Raw genomic sequence first — 17,801 nt, forward strand, 5'->3', positions numbered from 1 at the left:
TATTAATCTACTCTTAAGTTTTATTTCCCATTCATGTAGGGAATAGGAGTGAGATGAGGACCTGTGTGGTCTGTCAGCTCAACTCCAAGAATGTCCTACTACCTTCTTTATTTTACAGATGAAAAAACATAGTCCCATACATGGAGGGAGCATAGCCAAACTCACAGACCTACTTAATGGCATAGCACATACTGGAATTTATTTTTCCAAACTGAGGTCAGCTCTAAAATGTAAACTGAGTGAGTGGATTGTGCTCGCAGTTCCTCCAGGCACCTAGCAGACAGAGCACAGGGCATAAATAAAAACTTATTGACTGACTTTCCCACTGGAAAAAAGTTTATTACTAGGTTTCTGATATTATGGGCACAAGGGATGTAAGGAAGTAGTTATGCTTTTAGGAAAGTGATCCCAGTGACCAAACTCAAGGCACACGAATTCCCTTGGCCCCTCTAGAATGGAAGGCAGGGCTTTTTAGACACTTTCAGGAAATGTGTTTGACAGCCAGTGCTGCATTCACAGGACCAGTGGAGATGGCATGCCAGTGAGAATCTTCCCGGTGATACCTCTTATGCCCCTTCTGTTCTATTGTTTTATTTTCCTTCTCTTATTCCCTTTTTGCCAGCGGCTGTAAACCTTCATTTTATTTTATTTTTTCAGTGTTCCAAGATTCGTTTATGCACCACACCCAATGCTCCATGCAATAGGTGCCCTCCTTAATACCCACCACCAGGCTTACTCACCGCACCCCACCCTCTCCAAAACCCTCCATTTGTTTCTGAGTCCACAGTCTCTCATGGTTTCTTTCCCCTTCCGATTTCCCCCAACTCACTTTAGTTCATTTCTTCACTGGTGCAAGGTCTATGGGTATCCAGACGGCGCAGATTTCATAATTGATTGAAGAGCACACTTGTTTGCTCACCAGGAAGCTCTGTTCCCCTCTTCTGGCTGAATACCTCCTCCGTGGCAAGCCCAGGTTCCCTGCCATTTCCACCAACACTTCTCCAGAAAGAATGAATCTTTTCTTCCGCGAGGACCCTATCGCAGTTATCAAAGCCTCACTGATTACTTGTTTATACATAGATCAGTTAACAGGAGCGAATATGCTATCAGACACTTCTTGCAAGGCTGTCACATTTCTTCCTTTTTCCAAATCAAATAACTGGCTCGGTCGCCCATTCCTGCTGCTGGGATATATTCAAGGGTAGTCATGTTTTGGTGAGAATGTCATCCAAGAATCCCGTGTCTTATACAGCTTAGAAATGTGGGCATTGCCTAGCTGGTCCACAGTGCCTGAGCTCTGGATTTGGTTCAAAAGCTCTGGGGCTTGAACCAAGGCAAGGGGCAGCGCCCCCTACCAGAGCGCAGGGAACCTGCTGCACTCAGTTTTCTGCAACCTGCCTGCTGAGAGCAAATGGGGCAGGGCTCTCCGCCTATGCAGAAACCCCTCTTCAATACCTTCACTTCCTTGCTCTTCCAAAACCATACCGCCTCTTTGACATCTAGGACTCGGCTTAGCCCTTGACGTTTTGAAACGCCCCCCCCCCCCCCCCCCACCGCGAGCCTCCCCTTGCGAATTAACTATCTCCCGGGTTAAAAAACAAACAAACAAAAACCACAAAAAACAATAACAAACAAACAAACCTAGATTACACCACCAAGTTTTGGCTAGCTTTCCAGAAAGGGGTTGGGGGAGTAACTTTTCAATCTTCTAAATCTCTTTTGGAAGAGAATGAGACATAAAGAAGACGTCCAATGGGAATTCCATCACACACTTTTGCAGCTTTTCTCCTCCCCTATAGAATGTCTCCCAGACAGAGATTTCCCCTCTGCTCTCAGCACTTCCAGAACCTAAATGAGAATCCGGCTGGTGATGCCCAGCAAATGGTTGCTGACAGAACACCGGGGCGGGGGCAGGAGGGGACTTCCTCCCAGGTCTGTTTTGTCTGGTTGGAGAGACTTCCCAACCTGTGGAAGCCTGGTTCCCAGTCGCTGACACCTAGCCACTGGCATAAGGGAGGGAGGACCCTGGAGGACTGCACCCCAGAATTGTCCCGCTCTCTCCCAAGGACCCCGCGCAGCTTCAGTCTGAGCGCAGGAGGGAGCGGAGTAGGGACCAAGGACAGAAGGGAGAGACAGCGCTGGCCCTGGATAGCCCCCGGCTTGGTGGAGGCGTGATGCGGTGGAGACAGAGGCTGGGCGGGGTGCCCACACTGTAACCAGCGCCGGGGTGCACTTCCCACTTGCACCCGCGGGCTGCAGTTCCCCGGGCAGCCGCCGAGCCTCCCAGGCCCCCGCGGGCTGGCTGGGGTGGGGGCGGGGGCGGGGCTCATCACGTGGAGAAGCGCGCGGAGGCGGGCGGGGCGGGGGCGCGCGCTTGGCTCTTTAAAGGCGCGCGAGCCGAGCCGCTTCTCCCGGCTCCGCGGCCGCAGGCGCAGGCCCGGGCCGACCAGGAAGACGCGGGGCGCGCCGGCCCGTGGCAGCTCCGAGTCTCAACATGCGCCGGTCGGTCTGGCTGGCGCTGGCCGCGTCGCTCTTGCACGGTAAAGCCGCCAGGTCTCCCAGCCCTCTACTCCTCCTCCGCGGGATCCCGGGCGCATTCCGGCGGCTCCGAGCGCCCCGCGCCGGGGCCAGGTTTCGGGGCTCGCGCGAGGAGGGACGGTGGGTGGCGCTACCGGGGGTGCCCGGGAAGGGCGAGCCCCGTTCGTCTGGGCTGCTTGCTTTAGGCTGCGGGGGTCACAGGCAGGGGGCGTGGGGTGCACCCCCGCTGGCCTTCCCTGAGCAGCCCACCGGGCTCTCCTTTCCTTAAGTGTCCCTGCAAGGCGAGTTCCAGAGGAAGCTCTACAAGGAGCTGGTCAAGAACTACAACCCCTTGGAGAGGCCCGTGGCCAACGACTCGCAGCCACTCACCGTCTACTTCTCCCTGAGTCTCCTGCAGATCATGGACGTGGTGAGTCCGGCCCGGCCGCAAGGCTGTCCTCTCCCCGCCGTGGGTTCCGAGGGGTCACAGAAGCATCAGGCGGCCAGGTGGTGTAGTTTGTCTGGGACACACCAGCTGGCTCAAGGCCAGGAGGGCCAGAACTCTGCCCCTGACCTGAGCCTGCCCACTGCTGCGTGCCTCAGTTTCCCCGCCCGCCGAAGGAACCCGGTATAGCATGTTCCACTGCTCCGGCCACCTGTGCGTGAGTACTCCAGCCCCACCCTTCCCTCAGCCTGAAACTCAGGATGAACGTATCCCCATCTTGAGTCAGAATCAGCAAGAATAGGGTCCAAATGGTCACATTGCAGTATCCGTTATGGTATAAGTGTTAGCATGCTGTCTGTGTCAATCTGGCCATCTCTAGACTTTACTGCTGCCTGTAGTATGTAGCCTCTTTGGGTAGGGGCTTGGCCTTGGGCTTTGCAGCTGGTTAATCTGTCCAGCCAGATGGCCAGCTGTGAGCGTTTACACGCCCCCTTTGCCCCAATTCCAATAATGGGCTTTTTCCCCCCTTCCTGGTGATAGTAGTGCTGGCAGTCCCGCTCTGATGGTGAGCAAGGCTCCGCACTCGAGATATACTTGTCGGTCAGGCAGCTGCTCCCAGCCGCATGGGGTTCTTTCTTTGTGGATGTATTAGTGCTCACTTTAGTTGACAAATCTAAATAATGTAATAATGTGTGTAAGTTTTTTTTTTTTAATTTGCTCAAAGACAGCTTTGAATGTTCAGAGTTCATTGACATATCCTTCATACAATACAAATATTTTACAAAAGTGTTTGATTCATTATAAATGGGTTTCTGTGTCTAATTTGTACAAAGTATTAGACTCTGTTCTGGGGCACAGGGACGATGGTGTTCAGGGAGAGGGAAGACTGTGGTGGGAAAGAAGTGTTCAGATAGCCTCAGTTCCACGTAGAAAGTGCTGCGATCCACCAGAGAGGTGCAGATAAGTGGTGTAAGAAGACAGGTGATATTTCATGATCTTACAAACAAAGAGGGCCCACGCTACCACACTGATGCACGTGGCATCACTTAACATAGCTAGTAGAATTGCCGTGATGAACGGCTTCCTCTTCCATACTATACCTGCGTTAAATGTGCACTTCCTCCTACAGACAGAACTATCCTTAAAATATTCAGTGACTATGCGATGACATAGACGACTTATCAGGAGGGATGTAGACAAGTGCCGCCTAGAGGTTACCAAAGAACAAAAATCACTGTTTACGGAGCTTGGATTTCAGGAGAGGGGAAAGGATGTAGATTTGCAGTTAGGGGAAGAGAGGCTGAAAAAGAAGCTACAGTACTGAATGAAGCCCGGTGAGAGAAATGCCAGTGTGGAGGCTTTGGGAGCTGCACAAGGCTCTGCCTGTTCGGGGGGAGGGAGTAGTTTATTTAAGAGCAGCTTCTCTCTTACTTCAAGAGGTCCTTGGGCCCCTCTTTGGGTTCTAGCTCTCACAGTTTCTGAATGGTTGCTCTTTGGTAAGTTTTGTAAGTGTCCTGAATCTGTATTTTCCTATTAATGAAAGAGACAGGATGGTATTTCATTGGCACTGTGATGAGCTAAAGATGTGAAGGCAACTTTGAGAGATCACAAAGCTAGCGCACGACTATGGTCTTTTTTCAACAAAACACACCAAACCAAACAACACTCCCCACCCCACCCCCTGCACATGGCAGAGGACCTATCAGTGAAGCTAACATACTTCACAAGTGGTGCATGGTAGGCTGAGAAGGTGAAAGCTGCCCTCCCTCACCCCCACTTGCTCAGGATTGGCTCCAGCTAGCCAGATGGCCTCACCATGGCTATGTTCCACAGCTGCTTCTCTGGAGCAGTCCTCGTGCTGGCTGGATGGCATGTGAGGGTACAAGGCTTGCTTAGCCAAGGAGCAGGAATAGTGAGCAGTCCTCCTAAGGCTGTGGCAATCTCTTTGGGAGGGAAATTCACTCCCTGTGCCGCTGCAAGCTTCTTTCTGGGTGCTTTTATCTCTTTAGGAGATCCTTAAGGAATCAACTTAAATGAAGGATTTGAGGGTCTTATGAGAAGTTTAAGTGTCAGCTAGGGTTACATGATGTGACAAAGAAATAATAAAACACAAGCTTCTGTCAAGTTAGGAAATTTTAAAAACTATCAAAAAACTTGAGGACTGGAGCGCCTGAGTGGCTCAGTGGGTTAAGCCTCTGCCTTCTGCTCGGGTCATGATCTCAGGGTCCTGGGATTGAGCCCTGCATCAGGCACCCTCCTCATCGGGGAGCCTGCTTCCCCTTCTCTCTCTGCCTACTTGTGATCTCAGTCTGTCAAATAAACAAAAACAAAAACAAAAAACCAACCAAACAAACAAAAAAACATGAGTACTGAGTATCATCATCATTCCAGTGTTGGAAAAACCGGAAAATAGCCATGAGCAGCCTGAGGTCATGGGAAGGTGGGAGGAAAAAAGCCTTGGTCTCCCCCTGGCCATCCAGCCATGAACCCATTGAGCTTCCCAGGCAGGCAGTGCTGCAAGCTCATGGTGTGGCCTTGAACAAATTACTTTACCTCTCTAAGCCCTGTTTCTTCATGTGTAAAATAGAATAGTAATACCCACTTCAAGGGTTTCAAGAGGATTAAGTAAGAAAAAATGGTTGACATTCACTGGTAATTCACTGAAGGTTTGCTTGATCTTAATTATGTAGCTCCTCAACTCAGAGGTTGGGAAGTTGATGCTTAGAAAGGCATGGTCACTTTCCCAAAGTTGTTAATTGGTTAGAGGCAGGGCTGCGAGGAAAACCCACATCTAACTTTTGAAGTGCTTTGTCTCTTACCTCCTTTGGAGTGGGTAACTTCTTTTACAGAGGAGTTAGCTTAATTTATTTACATGGGCTGCACTGTAGCTGAATGAGTGCAACTACTCTGAGATCCTAGGTGGAAAGGAAGTCTCTATATCAGAAATAATGAAATATGCAAACATTTGTAATCCATTCGGACTTGGCTCTGCCTGGTTTTGAAGCAGAGCCAGGGCGCTCCAGCTGGAATCTTAGCACCCTGGACAGGGATACAGTGGCTCTCATAAGGGATTCATGTGATAGTCTTGACTGGCGTGAAATTCTCTTTATAAATTTGGTAATACGGGTCATTTACTTACTCTGACTGGGCTGTTCTGGACATCATTACCCCACCTTCCAAGTGTTCTTATTGTTCCCCTTTTTGCCAGCAGAGATTTCCTGGCTGGAGTGATAGGGAAATGACATATGATGTTGCATATTTTATTTTCATGAAAGATCATTTCTATTTCACCAATTTATCCACACATATTTACTGAGCTCGTTTTGTGAACTTTGCTAGATTCTGGGGATTCATAAATGAATAAAGGATGGTTTCTACTTTTAAAACTCACAATCAGGCTAAGGAGACTGACGTGTAGATCCAAGATTACCACATGTGTAATTTAACATACATGCTTGTGCAAAGTGCTACAAATACACATAGAAAACATTTATTTCCAGCGAGGGTGACTGGGAATGGTTTCAAAGCGGAGGTAGTCAGATTTCTAAAATTGAGTAGGAATTTGCCAGTTGGAGAAAGTAAGAATGACTCTCCAGGTGATGGGGGCAGGGTGAGAAGAGTTTGGTGGAGGACAGGACAGCTTCAGCAAGGTAGGTTCTAAGAAACGCTGGCTCTCAGTTATTCTTGGCTATAGGTTTTACTGCAAGACTTCTTAGAATATTGAGTGTTCTTGTGTTTATTGAGAATTTCCAAAAGAGGGGTATAGTATTGACCAAAGTAATTTTTCTTTGCAGAGTTTTCTGGTAAGAATTAGTTTCTAGAAATGCACTTTACAAATGCAGGATAGGATTATTTTTTGGGAGGACGAATGCATTGAGTTCAGAGACAGGAAGGGAACAGAGCGTGAGGTGTCTTGAGTGTTTCTGCAGAGTTAAGGTTTTGCCCTGGCTTGGGTATGGGTATCTCTGAGAGCATGAGGAGGCAGTGTGCCAGGGGATTTGTGAGGCTGAAAGATCAGCTTGCCATAGCAGATTTTCCTAGAAATGGAAACAATCCAAACCATGATATTGGTATTAAATCCAACAAGTATACGTTATAGGTTAGAATGAGAAAAAAAAAAAAGATGCATACATTTTAAGGACAAAGCATATATTTTCAAAGGGATTGTTTTACCTGCTGTGGTCTGTTCTAGCTATCTAACAGGCCACTTGGTGAACTGTTAGGTGGAGAGTGGGAAGGTGTGGTGAATTTTAAGCAGTGGAGGGATGTAACTAGATCTGTGTTTATTTAGATAGAGGATGCTGAGGGCAGTATGTATGTGGGATAGATTGGAGAGGAGGAGAAGTGTAGACAAGGTATGAAGAGGTCAAAACTTCCCACATGGTGGGAAAGTGAGAAGTGGACAGAATCCAGAGACACTTTGGATATCCAACCTATGATATGTAACTGTTTATATAAACTTCATGTAGCTACATAGATAAATTTGTTATGTAACAGTGTCTGACTTATTCCTAAATGCATACTCTGACTCACGGCATTTATTAATTTAGTTTGTGGGCTTGTAACTGGGCTGGGAATGAGATGATACACAAGAAATCATTTTGAAGTGATACAAATGCAGGGTTCTAATCTGCCAGCACTTTCCATAATATTTCTCCTTTATTCCTGCCATGTAGTCATTCACCTGTACGCATACATCTTAAGGCCATTCTAGATGTTGATTTGCATACAATAAATGTGCACAGTTATGAAAGCATGTCCAGAAGGCAAGGCATTTAAAATGAATAATGTGAATCAACACATAATTATACACAATGTAAAATACATAATTATGCATGAATGATTTTTTGGTATTTTATGGATTCTACTTTTAGATTCAACATTTTAGAAGCTTTAATCACAAGACAGTAGAGCTAAGTGGTCCCGCATTTGAGGTTTGCTACAAATGACGGCAGGTGTGTTTGTGGAGCCCAGTGTTGTAAGGGCTTGTGTGTTATCTGACATCCCCATGGCAATGCTTTGCTTTTGTCAAACCTATGATTTTGCATCTACTGGCCACTGTTTAAAATGCTACAACTCTCACTTAATAGTATCCAATATTAACTGTAAAAATTGTACATGTTGAATACCTTCTGTGCAGAAAGCCCAAGGTACAGGTAAGTATCCTAATGATGTTTTTATACATTGTATTTCTTAAAACTATAAATGTTATATAGTGTGTGTGTGTGTGTGTGTGCACACGCACGTGTGCGCAGGAAATGAAATTAAAAAAAAAATAGGAGAAATCATCACCCAAATCCCATCACTCAAGATATTCTGGTGTATTTCATGCTCTCTTTTCTCTGTGTTTATAGACAGAGAAGTATTTAAATACTTCTATATATAGAAGTATTTAAAAATTAAAATTGTATAACCCCATTACCACACTTTAAACAATATTAGCAGGTATTAATTTTAAAGTGATACAAATATGCCAAGTAGTAAACAAATACAGATTTTAAATTAAAATTGAATTCTTAAAAAAATTGAATTCTTTTTCACTATCATGTATTTCTCACCATCAGTGCATGTTCAATCTCTGTCCCTCTTTTCATTTTAGAAATCATTTTAAAAAGCATGTATTGAAATGATTCACGATGTTACTTTTAAGTTAAATGAAATGATTCACGATGTTGTTTCTAAGCCTGGTTTCCTTTTCATTTTGTGCCAGTGCATGTAGAAAATTGCAGGGATAATTTGAAGGTCTTAAGGATACTATCTTCTTCCAATTTTTGTTTGTTTCTGACCAACATCCAGGTCATGACATCAGCAAGCACAAATTGCTTCAATCCAGTTAGTCGTTGAGAAGATGGGGAGCTGGCTTTCCATTTCTGTAAGGGCTGATCTGCTTGTACATACTATGATGTAAATATAGAGAATTTACTCGAGTCTTCCCTCTCTTCAATGGACTTGAGCTCCAGTTTTGTTCCCCTAGCTCTGCTTAATTTTTTGGCCCCTTAGGCATTGTTTTAGGAATCATCAAGGGGTTGTTGAAAAGTGGCTCCCAAACCTGTTATCTTCTCAGGTCTTCCCTCCCCTGCTGGATCTTGGCTCTGCAATTCTTCATTGCCCTGTTAAGTTTTCTGGTGTTTTTATACACATGATCACTGCATTTTCCATCCTCTTTAATTGTTCTCACTGGAGGGTTTGTGAGAACCACTTAGTTCATCACTGCTGGGAGCAGAACTGAAATTCTAAATTAAAAGTTGTTTACAATGCACCTTTGTAATTGATCCAGATTTACTATGTAGAAATTTTATCCCTCTCAAACCTCTTTATGGCTTTGGGACATAAACAAACATACAAAATGCTTTAGCTTTATAGACTGAGGATTATGGGTGCTTTTACTGAAGGAATCTTTCTTGTAAATGTTGCTTTTCTGGTCTACCACTGAAGGTATTCCCCAAAGGGTTCAGTTTTCTCAGAGCCCCTGATTCATCCCTGACATGCTATTAAAGGAAGAGAAATAGTCTTGTTATGGAGGGATGCCAACGAAAAATCTCTGTCCTTTTATTGATTTATTAGGATTAGGTAGTGTTTTACTCCTCAGAGGAGAAGAGAGTCATTTAGAACCTTCTAATAGCAGTTCCCATGGTATTTATTTCAGTGATTTACTTATTGACAGTCAACATCAGCCATAAACCATTTTAGCAAAAAACCAGAAAATACAACCCCCCAACCAAACTATTGTAAAAGTGTGTCTGTGTACATATTTATATGTATATAAATATAGACACACACACACACATACACACACACACTTGTCTTATCTCTCCTTGTTGAATATTTTCTTGTTGAATATTTATTTTGATATCTCAAAATAAGATATCACATAATATGCATAAGTTTTCATGGAGAAAAGCTGTAAGTTACAGCAGAAGCTGAGGAATCACAGCCCTCAGAATGCCAAAATAATTGGCTGAAACTAACAAGATTAAATAAGGAATTGTATAAAATCCTATATTATGGGTTAAAAGCCACTGAGGGAGAATGGGCTGTGGGAAGGTCTTCAATGTGGGCCTGACTCCAGTCTGCAACTCAGGTAGTAGATGAAGGAGCTGACCTGTCTGTGACAGGTGGAAGCTGACAGGGAGGGAATTGAAACTGTCATCGTTAACAAATGGCACCTGTGAGATGATTCTCAAAGTGGGGAATTTACTCTTGGATCACTGTCTGTAAAGATTTCCGTCTTGGGGAAAAAGAGGTAGTGTCTATATTGGAGGGAAAAGGCGTATCACTAAAGCAATAAAAATCTGTTTGGGGCGCCTGGGTGGCTCCATGGGTTAAGCCTCTGCCTTCGGCTCGGGTCATGATCCCGGGGTCCTGGGATCGAACCCTGCATCAGGCTCTCTGATCGGCGGGAGCCTGCCTTCTCCTCTCTCTCTGCCTGCCTCTCTGCCTACTAGTGCTCTCTGTCTGTCCAATAAATAAATTTTAAAAAAATTTAAAAATCTGTTTAATTTCCACCGGAAAACCATTAGCATGATGTTGAGCACCAGGGTTTAATTTTGCCCTTCTCTGGGGATGTATACAGGTGGGATAGCACAAGCTCACAGTGTGTACTCTTTTGGGTCTGGTTACTTTTTTTTTTTTTAATTTTATTTATTTATTTATTTTTATTTGTTTATTTACAGCATAACAGTGTTCATTGTTTTGGCATCACACCCAGTGCTCCATGCAGTATGTGCCCTCCCTACTACCCACCACCTGGTTCCTCAACCTCCCACACCCCTGCCCCTTCAAAACCCTCAGGTTGTTTTTCAGAGTCCATAGTCTCTCATGGTTCATCTCCCCTTCCAGTTTCCCTCAACTCCCTCTCCTCTCCATCTCCCCATGTCCTCCATGTTATTTGTTATGCTCCACAAATAAGTGAGACCATATGATACTTGACTCTCTCTGCTTGACTTATTTCGCTCAGCATAATTTCTTCCAGACCCGTCCATGTTGCTACAAAAGTTGGGTATTCGTCCTTTCTGATGGAGGCATAATACTCCATTGTGTATATGGACCACATCTTCCTTATCCATTCATCCGTTGAAGGGCATCTTGGTTCTTTCCACAGTTTGGCGACCATAGCCATTGCTGCAATAAACATTGGGGGTGCAAATGGCCCTTCTTTTCACTACATCTGTATCTTTGGGGTAAATACCCAGCAGTGCAATTGCAGGGTCATAGGGAAGCTCTATTTTTAATTTCTTCAGGAATCTCCACACTGTTCTCCAAAGTGGCTGCACTAACTTGCATTCCCACCAACAGTGTAAGAGGGTTCCCCTTTCTCCACATCCTCTCCAACACACGTTGTTTCCTGTCTTGCTAATTTTGGCCATTCTAACTGGTGTCAGGTGGTATCTCAAAGTAGTTTTAATTTGAATCTCCCTGATGGCTAGTGATGATGAACATTTTTTCATGTGTCTGATAGCCATTTGTATGTCTTCGTTGGAGAAGTGTCTGTTCATATCTTCTGCCCATTTTTTTGATATGATTATCTGTTTTGTGTGTGTTAAGTTTGAGAAGTTCTTTATAGATCCTGGATATCAACCTTTTGTCTGTACTGTCATTTGCAAATATCTTCTCCCATTCCGTGGGTTGCCTCTTTGTTTTGTTGACTGTTTCCTTTGCTGTGCAGAAGCTTTTGATCTTGATGAAGTCCCAAAAGTTCATTTTTGCTTTTGTTTCCTTGGCCTTTGGAGACATATCTTGAAAGAAGTTGCTGTGGCTGATATCGAAGAGGTTACTGCCTATGTTCTCCTCTAGGATTCTGATAGATTGCTGTCTCACGTTGAGGTCTTTTATCCATTTCGAGTTTATCTTTGTGTACGGTGTAAGAGAATGGTCGAGTTTCATTCTTCTACATATCGCTGTCCAGTTTTCCCAGCACCATTTATTGAAGAGACTGTCTTTTTTCCATTGAATATTTTTTCCTGTTTTGTCGAAGATTATTTGACCATAGAGTTGAGGGTCCATATCTGGGCTCTCCACTCTGTTCCACTGGTCTATGTGTCTGTTCTTATGCCAGTACCACGCTGTCTTGGTGATCACAGCTTTGTAGTAAAGCTTGAAATCGGGTAATGTGATGCCGCCAGTTTTGTTTTTGTTTTTCAACATTTCCTTAGCAATTCGGGGTCTCTTCTGACTCCATACAAATTTTAGGATTATTTGCTCCAGCTCTTTGAAAAATATCGGTGGAATTTTGATCGGAATGGCATGAAAAGTATAGATTGCTCTAGGCAGTATAGACATTTTAACAATGTTTATTCTTCCAATCCAAGAGCATGGAACAGTCTTCCATCTTTTTGTGTCTTCTTCAATTTCTTTCATGAGTGTTCTGTAGTTCCTCGAGTACAGGTCCTTTACTTCTTTGGTTAGGTTTATGCCCAGGTATCTTATGGTTCTTGGTGCTATAGTAAATGGAATCGATTCTCTAATTTCCCTTTCTGTATTTTCATTGTTAGTGTAGTGTATAAGAAAGCCACTGATTTCTGTACATTGACTTTGTATCCTGCCACGTTACTGAATTGCTGTATGAGTTCTAGTAGTTTGGGGGTGGAGTCTTTGGGGTTTTCCATATAAAGAATCATGTCATCTGTGAAGAGAGAGAGTTTGACTTCTTCCTTGCCAGTTTGGATACCTTTTATTTCTCTTTGTTGTCTGATTGCCATTGCTAGAACTTCTAATACTATGTTGAACAAGAGTGGTGAGAGTGGGCATCCTTGTCGTGTTCCTGATCTCAACGGGAAGGCTGCAAGCTTTTTCCCATTGAGGATGATATTTGCTGTGGGTCTTTCATAGATAGATTTTATGAAGTTCAGGAATGTTCCCTCTATCCCTATACTTTGAAGCGTTTTCCTCAGGAACGGATGCTGGATTTTGTCAAATGCTTTTTCTGCATCAATTGAGAGGACCATGTGGTTCCTCTCTCTTCTCTTATTGATTTGTTCTATCACATTGATTGACTTGCGAATGTTGAACCAACCTTGTAACCCAGGGATGGATCCCACCTGGTCATGGTGGATAATCTTTTTTTTTTTTTAAGATTTTATTTTTGAGAGTGACATTCAAGTTGTTGCCTATGGTTGTAGTGTATTCATCTTTATTATATGAATGTAACATTTATTATTCTATTGATTGGTAATTAGGTGCCAGCTTTTGTCTATTATGAAGACCTCTGTCATAAATATTCTTATTTTACATGTCTTTTGAGGCTCGTGTGAATGCAGTTCTGTCTATCACATACGTATATAGATGGGGGTGTGCTCTAAGTCATAAGGTGGCAATACCTTTAAATTTTCCAAATGAAGCCAAACGAAATGATTTCAGAATGATTCTAGACCAATTAACATTCTCACTAGGAGTATATGAAAAGTCGTTATTGTTCTACATACTCACCAACCCTTGGTATTTTCAGTGTTTTTAATTCACCATTCTGGTGGGTACGGAGTGACAGTTCTTTATGATTTCAATTAGCAGTTCCACTGATTTCCAGTGGAGTCAAGGGCTATTTCATTTATTAATTTTCAAGTTGATTCTTTTCTTTCTTTCTTTTTTTTTAAAAGATTTTATTTATTTGTCAGAGAGAGAGCGCGCAAGCCCAGGCAGGCAGAGGCAGAGGGAGAAGCAGTCTCCCTGCCGAGAAAGGAACCTGATGTGGGACTCGATCCCAGAACATCGGGATCATGACCTGAGCCAAAAGCAGCCATTTAACTGACTGAGCCACCGACGCATTCCTATTTTCTTTTTTTTAATTTTATTTTTTCAGTGTTCCGAGATTCATTGCTTATGCACCACACCCAGTGCTCCATGCAATACTTGCCCTCCTTAATACCCACCACCAGGCTCACCCAACTCCCCACTGCAATCCCCTCCAAAACCCTCAGTTTGTTTCTCAGAGTCCACAGTCTCTCATGGTTCCTCTCCCCCTCCGATTTCCCTCAACTCACTTCTCCTCTCCATCTCCCCATGTCCTCCATGTTATTCCTTATGCTCCACAAGTAAGTGAAACCATATGATAATTGACTCTCTCTGCTTGGCTTATTTCACTCAGCGTAATCTCCTCCAGTTCCATCCATGTTGATATAAAAGTTGCGTATTCATCCTTTCTGATGGAGGCATAATACTCCAGTGTATATATGCACTACATCATCTTTATCCATTTGTCTGCTGAAGGGCATCTTGGCTCTTTCCACAGTTTGGCAGATTTTTTTTAAAGATTTTATTTATTTGACAGGCAGAGATCACAAGTAGGCATAGAGGCAGGCAGAGAGAGAGAGAGGTGGAAGCAGGCTCCCTGCTGAGCAGAGAGCTCAATGCCTGGCTCCATCCCAGGACCCTGAGACCATGACCTGAGCTGAAGGCAGAGACTTAACCCACTGAGCCACCCAGGTGCCCCAGGCAATTATTTTCTTTTGAGAAGTGTCTATTCATGTCTCTTGCCTATTTTTTCTTGGTTTGCTTGTTTGTTTAGTTTTTCCTTAATGATTTGTATGAATTTTTCTATATTAGGGACATGAGCCCTTAGGCACTTAAATGTTTTTGCAAATATTCTCTCAGATTCTTTGGCTTGTCTTTTTGCTTTTTTGAGCTTTGCTTTTTCTGTCTTTTGCAAATCTTTAATTGAAGTATAATATGGTTCCAGAAAGATGGTGTCTTTCGATGCACAGCAATTCTTCATTTTAATGTGACCCAACTCATAAAACCCTTTTTCTATGTTTAAGCTTACTGTGTCCTATTTAAAAACTCCTTCCCTTTCTCAACCTCATGAAGATATTTTCCTTTAGAGGCGCTCTGTTGTCGTTGTTTTACCTTTCATATTTTATGTACCCTCCACCTCAAGTTGATTTTTAGTTTAGTATAAAGGTGATCACTTTTAAGTAGCTTTATGGAAATCTTGACTGACGATTAATTTAAAGGTGTGTTAGTGTAATTGCTATGTGATTGTTGAACTGTATCACACTTGGACATTTTATTATCCACTATATTGGCCCCCGGATAGATATTTCAGTTATTTAATGTGTGTATACTATGCAGAAAATGTATAGGCTATGACATTTTTTAATACTTAAGAATGTCAGTGTGACACACATTTACAGAGCCAACAATAAGGATTTATGAGAAGTCCTAGTCATATCCCATTTTTCACATTTCTGTCCATTCCCCTGAGACCTTCAGCAGTTTCTGTTTCTGGTTATGATTCCTGATTCAATACTCATTTATTATTCTTGATTGATCAGCTTTATCCGTTTGCTATTCACTTCTTGTTATGATGAGATATGAACTTGATTCACTCAGAGCTCTCCCTATCTGCTGTCATGCGACTCTTGTCACTTCCACTGATCACTTTTATACCTTCAAAAAACAGTCTTCAGACTGTCATTTCTGTTAACCATACTTTGGTTTCCTAGTCTGTAAGCACTAGAGTGCTGTCTCCACTTTTTTGTGGATTTTTTTTTTAAACCACCTCTATCTCCATGTTGGTAGCATTTACATTCTCTCCTGTAACCACATGTAATTTATCTGTAATTTGATTCTATTGTATCTTGATTTTTTTTTTTAAAGCTGCCTTCACAATTTTGTGACAATGTAACTATAGTCTCTGCAAAGCCATTTTTTTCTGAGCCTATAATTCTTTCTGTTTGAATGTTTCTGTTGTTAGCTATCCTGGTGTCAAGTTTAGATGTTCTCCTTTTTTATACTTTTCACCAAATCTTAGCATTCTTTTCTTTTTTCCAAGTCTTTAGTTATGCTATTTATTCCCTCTGTTCATTATAGAGTTGACTTCCTTTCTCAGAGGAAATTAGTTGAGGGTATCATCATTATTTTATCATCATTTAAAAAATCATGAATTTTTTAAATTCATTTGTTTCAAACTGAATGATATTATTTCTTCTAAGACAATTTTTCCTTTTTCTTTGAATTTGCTCATTTATTTGTTCTTCTTCTTCATAAAACAAATTTTATGATTTGTTTGGCAAGCTTTCCTAAAATGCCTTCTGATTCTTAGATTTCTCTTTGTATTTTAAAATTAAGGAAGAGAAACATTGGTGAGAGTGTTGTATTTGAGGGTAGAATTTAGTGTCAGCTGTGGTTTTAGGGCTTGGGTGAGGACTGTTACATTTCTTTGAAGACACTAAATGCCAAAGCACTGGATGCTTTGTCTCAGTGTCGTTTCCTGTCACCTTAGCTTCTTCTATATAGAAGCTATCAGTGCTATCCAATACAAATACAATGTCAGCTACAGGTGTAATTTTAGGTTTTCTAGTAGCCATACTTAAAAAAATAAAAAGATATAGGTATAATTCATTTTAATAAGATATTTTATTTAACAAAATATACCTAGTCATTAAAATTTCCACACATAGCCAATGTAGAAACATTGTTACTGAGATAGTTTACATTTTGGGAGGAGGGGAGAGCTAAGGCTTAGAAATCCAGAGTGTGCGTTACACTCATAGCCCATCTCAGCACTGGTCACATATCAAGGACTCTGTAACCATATATTTTTTTTAATTTTTAAGAGTTTATTTATTTGACAGACAGATCACAAGTAGGCAGAGAAGCAGGTAGAGAGAGAGAGGGAAGCAAGTACCCTACTGAGCAGAGAGCCTGATGCGGGGCTTGATCCCAGGACTCTGGGATCATGACCTGAGCTGAAGGCAGAGGCTCAACCCACTCAGCCACCCAGGCGCCCCCTCTGTAACCATATTTTGCTGGTAGCTACCATATTAGGCGACACAGTTCTAACCAATGCTTTTTTTTTTTTTTTTTTTTTTTTTTTTTGCGTTTTGACTCAGTAGAGTAAGGAGAAACCCTGGCTGTGATGATTATCCTCAGAAAGGAGTTGATGCTCTATTCCAAAGCTCTCTGTCACTTCACCCGTGTTAGCTCCCCTTTGTCCTCCCTGCTGTCCTTCATTTTACTTCTGAACTCAGTGAGGTTTCAGGTTTCATGGGCATACCAGCTTCTCTCACCCAGCAGCCCCCTCACCAGTATTTAGCACAGGGCTTCCTTCACTCTACATTTGCAGATACTAAGCCTCCCTGTATGTGCTCTCTCTGTATGTAATGTACTGAAATATCTTGCCTTTTTGTGATCCCATTCCCATTCTCTTTGTTTTGAGGCATTTATACGATTTCACTCCTTTAATTCTAGTGATCATAGAGGGACAGGGGAAATAAATAGGTATCTTTAAGCTGACCTCTTCAACTAGAAACTGACAGGAGATTCTTACCAGCAACTCAGCCAATGGTGTAAATATGCTGTTATGTATGTTTAATCCATTGTTTGATTCACAAGTCCGTGTTGGTATTTCTGTAATTCACTTTGATATATAATTGGGTCCTTTAAACTGAGTGATGAACACTTGGGTAGAGTTGTTTCTGTCATTTTCTTAGATCAGTGCAGCTCCTCAGAATGGTGTATGATCATGTCCTTCAGGTGGCCTTTTGTGACTTATTGAATATATGCTTAAAAGGTACTGTCTAAAAAATACAATTAAAAGTTATAATTCCCTGCTCCTGACAACAGCTTTGACTTTAAAAGAATGATATAATAAGCATTTTCTCACACCTCTTACATATATAATTTATTTAAATGTAAATAAATGCTTTCTTTTAAAATAGTCACTGTAGAAAATGATGCATTTACTCTAAAAACACTACTAACTTACTGAATACTTTTAGACTCCTATTAGGTTTAAAGCACTATCGTTTGAAAATTTTCAGCAGGGATATTTTTATTTTCAAGATGAGTTTATTTTGGATGACTGGGTGTACCTCAAAGTAGGGTCTTTGCAATGAAGGTCGGT

General features: G+C 42.4%; 1 protein-coding gene across 1 annotated transcript in view; it reads left to right on the forward strand.

Annotated features, from left to right (window-relative positions):
* The first annotated feature begins 2,453 nt into the window (after positions 1-2,453).
* Positions 2,454-17,801, forward strand: part of CHRNA7 (cholinergic receptor nicotinic alpha 7 subunit) — a 133,609-nt gene continuing 118,261 nt past the window's right edge. Inside the window, exons 1-2 of the mRNA XM_046008917.1 lie at positions 2,454-2,540; positions 2,808-2,947. Coding sequence (XP_045864873.1) covers positions 2,495-2,540; positions 2,808-2,947 — 186 coding nt within the window. The 5' untranslated portion in view covers positions 2,454-2,494. The remainder of the gene's footprint in view (positions 2,541-2,807; positions 2,948-17,801) is intronic.

This window comes from Meles meles, chromosome 6, assembly GCF_922984935.1.
Source record: "Meles meles chromosome 6, mMelMel3.1 paternal haplotype, whole genome shotgun sequence".
Classification (NCBI taxonomy): domain Eukaryota; kingdom Metazoa; phylum Chordata; class Mammalia; order Carnivora; family Mustelidae; genus Meles; species Meles meles.